The sequence below is a fragment of the Acipenser ruthenus genome, chromosome 13 (genome assembly GCF_902713425.1).
Source record: "Acipenser ruthenus chromosome 13, fAciRut3.2 maternal haplotype, whole genome shotgun sequence".
In the NCBI taxonomy this organism is placed as follows: Eukaryota; Metazoa; Chordata; class Actinopteri; order Acipenseriformes; family Acipenseridae; genus Acipenser; species Acipenser ruthenus.
Genome location: NC_081201.1, coordinates 38,000,256 through 38,013,527, shown reverse-complemented (window position 1 = coordinate 38,013,527; position 13,272 = coordinate 38,000,256). Strand labels below are relative to the sequence as shown.

Genomic DNA, 13,272 nt, shown 5'->3' with positions numbered 1-13,272 from the left:
AACTGATGAGGGCATATGAAAATATTACATTCCTGAAAAGATAGCACCTTTTTCACTTATAGTTTGGATTTATTTGTTTAGCCTTACTGTTATGAAAAAAAAAATAGAAAAAAAAATCTGTGTCTATAGTTACCATTTTATAGTCATAGCTTTGTTCTTAAATGTGTTATTTTTTTTTTAAAGATGTTTTTGAAACCTCTCTTTCTCCCTCTTGTGGTCATAAGAATACACTACATGGAATGCAACTACAGCCATTTATGTGCGTTAGAACAGTGAGAGTGCAATAGCCAGAAAGCACAACCCAACAGCATCTCATCCATTTGTGACAGCAATGAACGTGCATAAAGTGATGTACTACTAGGAAGACACTGTTTGTTGAGAAGCATCGCAGCATAGTCTCGAGCATGCCTGGGATATGCTTCAAAACTCACTATAACGTCACCTGGTCATGCACATAACCTGCAGGACGGGCTAGCTGTGTCCGTGTGTGGATGTGGACTTGTTGCACATCCACACACATATTTCTACTGTCTTTAATGGTGACATTAGTACATATCGTTTATTTAATTTCACAATTCTGTTTTACCATAAATGTGGTTGAAAAAAGATCGTATCTTTTAAAATGCTAAATAAACGGCATAAATTCACGTATGAACTGGGTCAAGGGAGCAGTCCTCAAGGGGTCTCATAAATTGTAATTTTCCAGTTCTTTTTACTGCAAAAAAACAATTTGGTGATGTGTGTCTAATTTACCGTATGCATTCCCACACCTTGCTCACAAAATATATGAATATTATTGGATTGTTATAGGTAAATATATAAAACAACTACATTACATTAGGTGTCTTCCGATCGATGTGTTGCATTGTGTCCGGATCTGCACACTACAGGTGAGGTAAGTCTGAGGACCGCCCCTCAGTGGCTTCGTTTGTTTTGATTGGTTGCTCGTTTGACACATGGGTAAAGACGTCACCGGGAAATGGCAGCTTCCAGAAGCAGTTGTTAACAGACGGAGCTACAGCAATTCAAGAAAGAAAATCATAATAATAAAAAGCAACCAAAACAAAACGGGGAAACAGGTAGAAGCGCTGCTTTATACTGAACACATCAATATAAGAATAACTGTGTAAACTCTGGTAAGGGAAACTGTCGGTGCATGTATAATATTCTGAATACACATGTCTGCACGGCTGTATTACAGTAGTACACGAGATGTGTTGTGTGTTCCGTTGATGTTTCCATCTTAAAAAAAAAAAAAAAACATAACATATTGCACACCTTTTTTTTCTTTTAGTTTTCTTTATGACACAAACCGTTGTACACCCGACAATGGCACTTTTCTCTGAGACCTTGCGTGTAGGGTGTAGTTCTAGTGCGGAAAAATAAAACCAAGTCTTTTTTTGATTGTTTCTCAACAGAGTAGTTTTTATTCAGTAGAAATATTCATAGCTTACAATACCGTTGCATTTCAGCAGATTGAGTAATCTTACATATATCCCTACATATTGTATTGTGTATGGCCTGCTAGCTTTTTCAGTCACCTAAAGTTAAGAGTCTACAGTTTGCAGACACGCTTCAGGGTTGTGAAACATTCCATATTATATATGCAGGCAATAATGATATATATTAATTTCAATTGAGAGATTCTCTTGTCAGGAGGCTTAACTGTAATTATGTGCCTGGATGATAGATTAAAATCATATCTGGGATGTGGATGGAAGAATACTACTAACCAAACTAATTTTGAGCACCTTTATTCAATTGAGCCAGTAAAACCACTGCTATAAATGTCTGCAAACTGACAGGTAGACACTTAAACTTTATCAGTGAGTGAAAAAGCTACCAGACCACTTTTTGACCTACGCCTTGTGTAAAGTCTTTGGAAGCTTCCGTTATTCAATGCATGTTTGCATCCAGTTTAGTTCTACTAGTGTAGTGTGCTCCTCATGCAATGGGCAGTCAGAAGGTGGAGACCCCAGCACAGTATAACATACATAATTACAAAGCTTTACAAATCATTAAATTCATGCAATTCAGTAAAACCTTAACACATACACTTCAGGCAATGAAATACTTTAATTAAACGTACCATGAACCAAACTTTGAAAATCAAAGAGTACAATTCAGCACAACTTTGACACATTACAGAAATTTAGGAATCATTAAACTTCAAAAACTCAGTAAAATGTTTCTATACTTTGATACTTGCTGTTAAGGCATTGTAACAACATGCAATTTAAATAAATAAAATAAAAAGTTCTTAGCTGCTCAGTAACATAGACAGGATCTCCAGCCCATACTGACAAAAGAAGTGACTGTTTTAAATTTGCTTAACTGCAACAATTTAAAGCACACAGTGCTCAATCTAAGGTTTTGGTGGTTTGAATAATTCTGTAACTTTCATTTGCCTCAGTCGGCTGGTCCTTTTTTTGGCAGCTAAATCTCGTAGCCGTTTTAAGAGCAAAAGCTGCGTGCGTAATACACTACACATAATTCATCACGTAATTACAGGTGCGTGGCTGATTAAACAGTAAGGCAGATCAAAGATTGGATGATTCACTTACTACTGTATATATAGCTTTCTACCTGGCTGAAGGGCTTTTGTAAAAAAAAAGGTTGTATTCATTTTAGTACACTGCAGTTATACCTGTTAAATGCCACCTTAAACTGTTTTCTGCAGGGTAACACCCCCATTCCTCCCAGAACATTTTAAGGAAGAGACAGCGTTTCTGTACTTCACAGCCTGCGGCTACACTATACACTTAGGTAGGCTATGTGCCAGTTGTTGACAAGCACATTAACACACTGTGCCACCCTGAACTATACAGCAGGTTTCACACTTTCTGATGGCACCGTGGTTTGAGTGAAATTACGTTAGTTGTCTTTAACAGAATCAGAGTTGCCTGTGAGGAAAAATGCTGACTCAGTTTGCAATCAAGAGCACCCATAGACTATGAGACGAAAGGTCAGGGCACACCTTTTAAAGTCTGTGAATCCATTTATTTTACCATCTGCGAAAGGAAATGGAATGTCAAGGTAAATCATTTGTTCACCTCTTTTTGAAATCATATTAAGATTGCTGTTATATATACATGGTCTTTAAAACACTGCCGTTGATATTGATTACAAGTAGGACTACTTATTTACTCTTAGAAGTCACAATTTCAGATTTACTATTCTAGTGTTGTTGATACAGTGCGGGCTCACTGTACTCCTACTTAGAGGAAACATATTAGAGAATTGAATAGTATTCTTTGAATTCACTTGAAATTGCATTCATGCAGGTAAAGGAATGCCTCCCAAGATCACCACTGAGCTGCTTCGACAGTTGCGACAAGCAATGAAAAACAGCAAGTACATCACGGAGCCCATACAGGCTTACATAGTACCATCAGGGGATGCACACCAGGTACTGTAGCTGCTCTAGCTGGTTCCACATTTACCTTGCCTGTTATAAATCAATTGGATTAAGCAGAGTAATTAGGTGTGAGCATGTTTCATTCATGTAAAGATTCATTTATTAAGGTACTGTATGCAAAACAGAACACCCTGCAAAGTTTACAAGAAATGCATTGCGTTACCTTTCTGTGTCCCATGTTGTCAATATTGCAGCGTTCACGTGTAAAAAAGATTGCAGACTATTTAAAAAATGTTTAATTACACATTTTAGACATAAATCAACTGGGCAATATGTTTCTCAACACTTGGGAGCATTCCCTAGGAGAAAAATCTAATGTCTTCTAAGGATCGCAATGTGTCCAGATCACGCTCCCTCCTGCAACAATGCTGGTTTTCTGTTCCCACAATATGGTGCTCATTTCAGTCAGAGCACCAGCTTTGTTGCATGAGGGAGCACAGGATACATTGGGGTGTTTAGAAGACACATCTCTTTAGTTGAAATAACTCAATTCTGTTGTTTTAATTAGCTATTATTATATGTGAATAAAAACTATGCTGCAAAAAAAAGTGCTGCGATATGGACAACAACAAATGCAGCAAAAGAAAGTAAAGTGTTTCTTATAAACACCGCAGCAGGTTCTGGAACGCTTTTTATAATGAGGCATGATAAGAGGTAATGCTCCATAGGAAGAGAGGTGAAGTCTAGCTGAAAGCCTTTATAATTAAGCAAGGTTGAACGCAGCACAAATTAGTGTTTAAAACCCCTTTTGAAACACTAGTTAATTGCCACCAATTAGACTTGTGGAAAATGAAGGTGGATTTATAAAGCTGCAGAATGAGTTTATTGCAGGGACATTGCCCTGTGCAGCCTGTGATTAGCAGTGCAATCTATTTTCCAGATATGGGCATGCCTGACCTTTACCTTAATGAGAAGAGCAGTGGTACTTATTTGCGCGTATCTACTTATTTGTCCTAATGAAAGGGGAAGTGGCTAATCATTGTGCTTGTCACAGGCTGCCTTGTTCTTACTCCTCCTAATTAGTTCTTTCTCTCCATATTTCTCCTTCCTCTGTTTTCCAGAGTGAATACATAGCACCTTGTGACTGCAGACGGGAATTTATCTCTGGATTTACTGGCTCTGCAGGTACCGGAGCTGGCAAAGCTGTTAATCCTTTATTGTCGAAAAATGTGTCTCAGCTTCCCTCCTTTGATCATTTATCATTATGTTCTTATTATGCTGAGAGGATGGCCTGAATGGATTTTATTTTGTCTTGAAGCATTCAGTGTTAATCATTAAAAAAAACAAAAAAGATTATAGTTTGATACCTTTAACAGAAAAAAATAGTCTGTTTGCAGTAGCAAGTGCCTTGTTCAGTAGCTGATATTCTAGTTTAAAATAAGTTTTAGAGAGAAGATATTTAACACAAAACAGGAAGTCAGGGGACGGGGACCAGATCACTTCTGGTGTAGACAGAACAACGTCTGATTGAATGAGATACTGTACATTGATTGACAGTTATTCATAGCTAATATTTTTCATAGTGAGATCAAGTGGTCTGACCTATAGTTCTTATACCTGAATCAAATAAGCTGTAATATTTCTTTGCAGGCACTGCTATTATCACAGAGAAGCATGCAGCAATATGGACAGATGGGCGCTATTTTCTGCAGGCTGCCCAGCAGATGGACAAAAACTGGACTCTCATGAAGATGGGTATTATTTTTAGTTTTTGTTTTTAAATCTCTCCAACAGGATCCATGGCCTCAAGCAGATTTTTTTTTTTTTTTTCTAGTCACGATAGTTGAGATTGTGCTGGGTTCATATTTTGTCTTTGTTGAATAGTTTCCAGTTGGCTATCCTTCAAAATGTCCTTCTATTAAAAGCCTCATTATTGTTCTTTAATCAAAGTTGATGTGGTATTTCTGTGCAGGTTTAAAGGAAACTCCCACCCAGGAAGATTGGCTGCTAAGTGTTCTTCCTGAGGGTTCGAAGGTTGGAGTTGATCCCTGGATCATACCTGCAGGTCAGTAAAAGATGGGTAAAAAAAAATATAGCACTAGCACCAGACTTTCCACTGGAAATGACACATTTTATAGATTCTAGTAAATTAGTGCAGAAGAAGAATTTTTTTTTTTGACTATAAAATCTAATGCATCTAATATGTTTCCATTTTTTAACCAACCCATTAAGTACCAAATACATTTCTTTGAAAAAAAAATAAAATCAGAACACAAGCTGTATTTATTATTATTATTATTATTCATTTCTTAGCAGACGCCCTTATCCAGGGCGACTTACAATTGTTACCAGATATCACATTATACATTATTTCACATTATACAGTTATCACATTATTTTTACATACAATTGCCCATTTATACAGTTGGGTTTTTACTGGAGCAATCTAGGTAAAGTACCTTGCTCAAGGGTACAACAGCAGTGTCCCCCACTGGGGATTGAACCCACAACCCTCCGGTCAAGAGTCCAGTGCCCTAGCCACTACTCCACACTGCTTTACATTACATTTAGACTTACATTTTGCGATTAACAAAATTAAGAGTAAGTTATCATGGCAATATAGATCGAGAAAATTAAAACAGGTAGATGCCAGTTAAAAATGTTCCAAAAAACTACAAAATAGCCAGTCCTCAAATGAGGACAATGGCACTTAATGGGTTAAATTGCTTCATTACATCTCTCTCTCTGTTCACATGCTTAACACTAGAACCGTCAGGTTTATGCTACTACCTAGAACCACTAGCGGTAGTCATTTTGACGGGTACTTTTTAAATAGCTTCGATATGAAAATGAAACACAAACTATCAGATACAACTCAAGAGTGTTATTTATGATCATCATATCTAACATTTGCATAGCAGAAACACTGTATTTAAATGAAAAAAATAAACATAAAAGGTTTTATTTTCGAAATTAGTGCATATACCACCGTGTAACAAATTTTTTATTTTTTTTTGGTTCCTGGGTAGTAAGTGTTATTTCCTAATTGCTTATGCCTTAAAAGTATAGAAAATGGCTATTATTCCCCACAAACTTTGCTTTTGTGACCAGGCGGTTCTAGTGTTAAACATTTATTTTTTATTTTTTGCAGATCAGTGGAAACACATGTCTAAAGCCTTGACCAGTGCTGGGCACTCTCTTGTCCCTGTTCAAGAAAACCTCATTGATCCATTTTGGACGGATCGATCAGCCAGACCCAGTTCACCCTTAATAGTTCTGGGATTGAATTACACAGGTGAATATAACCTGCTCATGTTTGATAAATATGTGACATCCCTATTTTGGGGGAATTGTTGAGTCTTGTCAAACACAAATCAAAACAACAACACAGCAACTGAAAAATAAAATAAGTAAAATGTATACAAACATAGACAGATGTACAATATAGTCAATGTATATTTACAGACTTTTCAAAGTGAATGCAGTGGAAAGTACTGTGAAATGTACTGTTTTAGCCCACGATATCTGCATGTTTTAAGACACACTGTGATACACAGTGGAAATATAAACTGGTGGGAAAATGCACTGTTTTCTTTTCAGGTATGACTTGGCAGGATAAGATCACATCGTTACGGACAAAGATGGCTGACAGAAAGATCACCTGGTTTATTATCACAGCGTTGGATGAAATTGCATGTAAGTAAGAGGGGTTGCGTGGCATAAGAACTACCGTGTGTGACGGTGGAGGATGAGGAGTTATATAAAAGGTCAAGAAGAAAATATGTTAAAAGTGAAAGATCTTTTGAGGTTAGAGGGGTGAATATAGGATTTTAGCGATCAACAACAGTTAGACTTGATGTGTTGCCCACTTATTTTGTACTCACAAATGGTCTTACAAAATACTTGAGTAAAGCAACATAGTGCATGCAATATTCTATACTGCTCATGCTGCACTCTTAAGAAGCTCTAAACTGCTCGTTAATTAGTCATCTAAGGCTGTCTGTTCATGCTTTGTTAATTAGTTATTGCAAGGAGGCATTCTTTAAATACCAAATGTGTATGTTATTAATTTGAAGATATTTATAGAGAGAAGCCCTTTGCATGTACATGCTGTTTCCCAAAATGTCCCTGTTTTCAAGCTGGACAGTTGAGCTTTCAGGGGAAATTTAGCCCAGGTTAAAGAGCTTGAGTGCCTCGCTTTTTTAACAGCTACTTATAATCAAATGTTATTTCTCTTTTGTTTGTTTTTTTGTAGGGCTTTTTAATCTCCGTGGTGCAGATATTGAGTATAACCCAGTGTTCTTTGCCTATGCCATAATTGGAAGAAGCTCCATCAGGTAGGTAGTTGGTGCTAGTGTTTTTAATTGGTTTTAACAGTGTGCACATCCATAGCTTCCTCATTATTAGCTCACTTGAAGGTTGGGGATTGAGCTAAAGAGTAAATAGTAATAGTGATACCACTCGCCTGCAGGGAGCCAGCAACTGAATTGGGATTGAAAAAGCAACCACTTTCATCGTTTAAAAGATATGAAAAAGGAGTACATTCTCTGTGTGTGTGTGTCTGTGTGTGTGTGTATGTGTGTGTGTGTGTGTGTGTATATATATATATATATATATATATATATATATATATATATATGGACCCCTCATGCTTACCTTCTCGCATGCCGATTTTAAACAACAGGAATAAAGCTTCCAGTCCGTGGATTTTGCATGGAAGGGTCTGTATGTGTTCCCTTGAGAAAAGAAATCCTTTAAAATCAGAACACAAGGCTGATAGATGTCCCACATAGCCCATTGGGTAGTGAGAACACCATCACATTTGGTTGTGTGGGTGATTTACCTGAAGCTGTTTGGGTTGTATGGGTGATTTATTGTCGTTCAGCGTTCACTGAAGGGTTCAGGCTTTTCCTCCTACACATCCTGTGAGACCCATTTCATGAAAATGGTATGCTTGTAACATTGGAGAAATCACCAGTATTACACTACTGGCAAGCCCAAGACTTCTTTGTATTAGGGTTAGGCACTTGTCTGATGTCTGACTAATCGGTCAGATATTCTATTACAATAATGCACTTTTCACAGAATACCTCAAAGCCTTATTGTGGATAACTTCTCCCACTATCAATGTGTTTTGACATCTTCCAACAACAAAAAAATATTATTTAAAAAACGTGCAGTTCAACCAGCGATCATGACTTTGGATTATATGTACTAAGTTTCAGTATAAATTTGTGTTTTGTAAGAGAATTGTCTTTTTATAAAAGCTAATTTTTATAGTCTAAGGGAATCTTCAGTAAGCACACTGTAATTTTACAAATACTATTTGCTGTATGTTTTGGGGATGATAGTTATAAAAAGGCCAGTCCTTTTAACTTTCTGTGAAGTCATGAAATCAAGTCAAGGAATTGTCAGGTTGCATGGTGTTACGAATAGTTCAAAGAATTAAGGCCAGGGGATCCTACTCTTTCTCTTGATTTTTTCACTTCCATCAGCAGTGAAATAAAATGTATAATTATTATCGGTGTGTTTCACTTTCACAGGCTTTTCATAAATGGAGACCGTATGGCTGATCCAGCTGTGAAGGAACATCTGCAGTTAAACTCCTCATCTAAGCCTGAGTTTGAAGTCCAGGTTCTCCCATATGAATCGATCTTGACAGAGCTGCAGAGCGTCTGTGGTGGGCTTGGTCCGAAGGAGAAAGTGTGGATCAGTGACAAAGCCAGCTTTGCACTGACAGAGGCCATTCCAAAGGTGTGTAGAACCACAGAATAAACTGAGTAACAATTCAGCCACAATTCATACGATTTAAATGTGCCTTTACTTTATTCTACCCTTTAGATCCACAGATCCCTAACTCCATCCACACCAATATGCCTTGCCAAGGCAGTGAAGAATGCCACTGAAATTGAAGGCATGAGGAGGGCACATGTGAGTAAGACCAGGCAGAATCCAGCGCACGCTTAGCAATATTCAATATTAAATAAGTGACTATATGTATGCCAGTGCAAATTTAATGTCTCTATTCTTGTCTGTTTTAGATCAAAGATGCTGTTGCACTCTGTGAACTGTTTGCATGGTTAGATAAAGAGGTATGTTTTTTATTTATTCATTTGGAATGAGGTGAGCGTTAATGAGTTTGAAACGCACACAACACTGCTGCATCATTCCTTCCATTTCCGTACCACTTCTTTAGGGGACACATTGTCCAGCGTAGTAACTGCCTGCAGCTCCTTTTATTTACCTTACCTGGTGGCACCCCCTGTAGCCAAATTTGCTAGCTGTTCATTCATATGATTAATGAATTTGCTGATAGTAGCTTAAGCTAAAGTAGTTGACCACCTTTTTTTTTTCTCCCAAGGTCCCAAAGGGCACAGTGACAGAAATATCAAGTGCTGACAAAGCTGAAGAATTTCGCCGGTGAGTCCAGAACCACCATCAGATTATTATTTTTTCCCAGGGTATTTTTAGGGTAGAAAGGAAACTCTTACATTAACTCATACATTTTTTTAGTCAACAGAAAGACTTTGTGGACTTGAGTTTTCCCACAATTTCTGCCGTTGGACCGAATGGTGCTATCATTCATTACCGGTAGGAAAACAATTGGATAAGTGTGTGTTGCAATTTAATTGGTGTTGGGTACAGCTGTACTGTATAATGGGCACACTGCTGTGCTTTCTTTCCTTAGCCCACTTCCAGAAACCAACCGGACTCTTAGCCTCAATGAATTGTACCTGATAGATTCTGGAGCTCAGTTCAAGTAAGTGTATTGACAAGCTTGATTTAGGGGGGCTAGATTCTTTTTAATTACTTGGATATTTTTTTAACTTTTATCGGTACATATTTGTAATGCTTGTAACTAACCAAAGAAAAAACATGTTGATAAAACAAATATGCATCCATCTTTAAATATATTGTTTTAATAGGATAAAATACCTAGCCTTGAACTGCACACTAACATTTACACATCTAACCCTTTTTATTTGATTACATTCAGCCATGTTTATACAAGCTGCTTTGTTTCATAGGGATGGAACAACTGATGTAACCCGGACAGTTCATTTTGGCACCCCTACAGCTTATGAAAAGGTACAAAATGGAGCCTAGCACCTTGAGATCTGTTTGCAGAAATACTTCGTCATTTTATAGCACACTTGTGGTATAATAAAAAAAGTAGTAGCTTTGGAACTGTGTGTTGAAAAATGAACAGTTTTTGTTAAGTTCAGATATGAGTTTTGAAGTTTTCCTTTTGTTGATGACTAATCAGTTTATTTTGTATACTTCCTAGGAATGCTTTACCTATGTCCTGAAAGGCCACATTGCTGTAAGCGCTGCAGTTTTTCCCAATGGAACCAAAGGTACTTGTCCTGAGAGAACTACTGGGCTAAATGCGTGTTATGAGGGGAAGTTGCCACTTACAGCCACAAATGCTGTACAAGTTATACATTTCGTAATTAGATTCGATGTATTACATTTACAAATGGTTTATCCAGTGTTACCCTATTTTTATTGCCAAATGTGACTGGGGAACAAGAGGTCAAAGGGTTGAATTGCTTGCTGAGCAGTGTTTTGAACCAAGTTGTTCAGATCCCCAGTTATTTTCCCTTACTTCACACATCCTAGGTTACAGCAGAGATCCACTCTAGTTTGGTACTTCTCAAATCCAAGTGCAAATGATTTTGGTCCAGGTTTGGGCTGGTTCAAGCAAAATACAGACCATTCTGATTCTAGTCTAGCATATCAGAGGTACAGTAACTTCACACAATGTGTATGTAAGAAGTGTTGCATACTGATGCGCAGCACTTTGACTGTAGATTGGTTCTGTGCAAACTCTCTGTTCTGTGATCTGTAGGGCACCTCCTGGACTCATTTGCACGCTCTGCTCTCTGGGAGTCTGGTCTCGATTACCTTCATGGGACGGGACATGGAGTTGGGTGTTTTCTGAACGTCCACGAGGGCCCCTGTGGAATCAGCTACAAAACCTTTGCTGACGAGCCTCTTGAGGCAGGGATGATAGTCAGTGATGGTAAATTATTTTTAATTCTGTTCATTTATTGTTTTACCCCCTGGCAACATTAGTGATTCAGACCACAAACTTTGAAATGCTACTGTACACGTTCGTTCACAGCTAGTTTCTACGATCTGTTTGGATCCCCTTTTATCCTTTTGGGTTGACAGCTTTTCTGTGTACGATAGAATGTAATGTTACATTTCTGCTACAAATCACCTGGAACCAGTGCTGTTAAACCCCCCTAGCAGCATTAGGACCAATATTGTGGCTCAGGGCATTTAACGGCACAAAGGGTCATACTGCTTAAGAAATATCATGATTATGTCATATACCATCATATATAGAGCAGTATAAATAAAGGTTTTATTTTATTCTTTTTTTAGAACCTGGATTTTATGAGGACAGATCTTTTGGAATTCGAATTGAAAACGTTGTACTTGTGGTTCCTGCCAAACCGAAGGTGAGTCTTTTTTTCTGGTAGATGTTCTTGAGTGTTTTAAGCCAAGCAAGGTAGAGTCAGCATTACCAGTCACAGTTTACATTGAGCTTGACAAAAGCACTGGTTACTTTGTGCGTTTTCTTTTTTTTTACGTTTAGTACAACTACAGGAACCGAGGCAGTCTGACTTTTGAACCACTTACTCTTGTCCCCATTCAAGTCAAAATGATGAATACTGACATGTTAACACAAAAGGAGGTAAGAACATGTTCACCACCCATAACATTCATGTGACATACACCGACACCTGTTAACTGGCTTGTATGTTGCAAATGTGTAATGTGCTATTCTGCACAATACTGTACAAAGTCCCGTCACCCACACCTGTTCTTTGTTTACTGATTAATGATGTTATCCTAACCCCTCAGTATCTTGTACCAGTCTTGAATGGACTCCAAGTCATCTATTATCCTATACGCTTTGTTTCATTGAAGGTCATTGACATTAATCTTCCACCGGAGGTGAAAACATAACACATTGCTGTTTTTTCTTGCACCTTGTTCTTTTGTGCAGAGAGACTGGGTGGATGAGTACCACAAGCAGTGCAGAGAGGTGGTGGGGGCGGAGCTGGAGAGGCAAGGTCGACACGCTGCTCTTCAGTGGCTCATCAGGGAAACTCAGCCCATTGCATAAGTGCGCTGCTCGATTTAACAGTTTAATCTAACACGGAGCAGCGAATGGAACAAGAAGGTCCTTATCTTATCATTTATCTTCAGAAAAAAAGTGACAGTTTCAAAATCTTGTGGCTAAAGTCTCCACAATTGTTTGCTTATTTTATAAAAGAAAATGCATACAGATTAATACAGTTGACATAATAATAAATAACGTTTAAAAACTAATGTGTTGATTCCCATGTCTTTTAAAAGAAAAAAAAAACAACATTTTTTTATTAATAATTAACATTATAATATATAGATGTTGGGTTGTGATTTAAGATCAGAAAAAAAACAGTTGTTTGCAACATGGACAAATACAAATTTAAACATATGTAGATTTTCAAGTATAGTGAAGGTATAGCATGATACAGAGCGCATGTTGCGTACACCTAATCTCTCATGTCCTTTACGTGTGTTCTGGGTCTTGTCATCTTTCACATGGGGAATGGGTAAACCTCTTTGGAACGTTGCCAGGGTTCCTTCCTGCTTTAATCATGCAGGCTTAAAAAAAAAAAAAAAGTCCTATTTAATCGAGTTGCAGCTGGAGCTCAAAAAGAGGGTGCTTACTAAGACAGGTAATTAAATGTAGCAAACTGAAAAAACAAAAAAACGGTAGAAAGGACTAATGTTAAAATTTAGGGAACCAAAATAAACCGTGCAGAGCACGCCATTTAGAGCCCACTGGTCAACAAAAGCCATCATGTCACCAGTGGACTCTGCATGGGTGTGCTCTAAAATAACCTGGGACC

The 13,272-nt window shown here is 37.7% G+C and overlaps 1 protein-coding gene across 8 annotated transcripts; it reads left to right on the top strand.

Moving 5' to 3' along the window:
• The first annotated feature begins 876 nt into the window (after nt 1–876).
• Nucleotides 877–12,706, top strand: LOC117417813 (xaa-Pro aminopeptidase 1-like). Of its 8 annotated transcripts, none has more exons than XM_058985282.1 (22): nt 952–1,079; nt 2,681–2,766; nt 2,892–3,036; nt 3,285–3,409; nt 4,480–4,543; nt 5,009–5,113; nt 5,331–5,423; nt 6,510–6,653; nt 6,959–7,054; nt 7,614–7,695; nt 8,902–9,112; nt 9,200–9,289; nt 9,400–9,450; nt 9,720–9,778; nt 9,872–9,949; nt 10,047–10,118; nt 10,387–10,447; nt 10,647–10,716; nt 11,211–11,384; nt 11,753–11,829; nt 11,967–12,065; nt 12,381–12,706. In XM_058985282.1, exons 3-22 carry the CDS (start codon nt 3,024–3,026, stop codon nt 12,498–12,500), a joined length of 1,884 nt encoding a protein of 627 aa, XP_058841265.1. In that variant the 5' UTR covers nt 952–1,079; nt 2,681–2,766; nt 2,892–3,023; the 3' UTR covers nt 12,501–12,706. The 8 variants fall into 8 exon arrangements, with proteins under 8 accessions (XP_058841268.1, XP_033886037.2, XP_058841265.1 ...); XM_058985281.1 differs by having other exon boundaries at nt 952–1,136; XM_034030150.3 differs by lacking the exon at nt 2,892–3,036.
• The last annotated feature ends 566 nt before the right edge of the window (nt 12,707–13,272 follow it).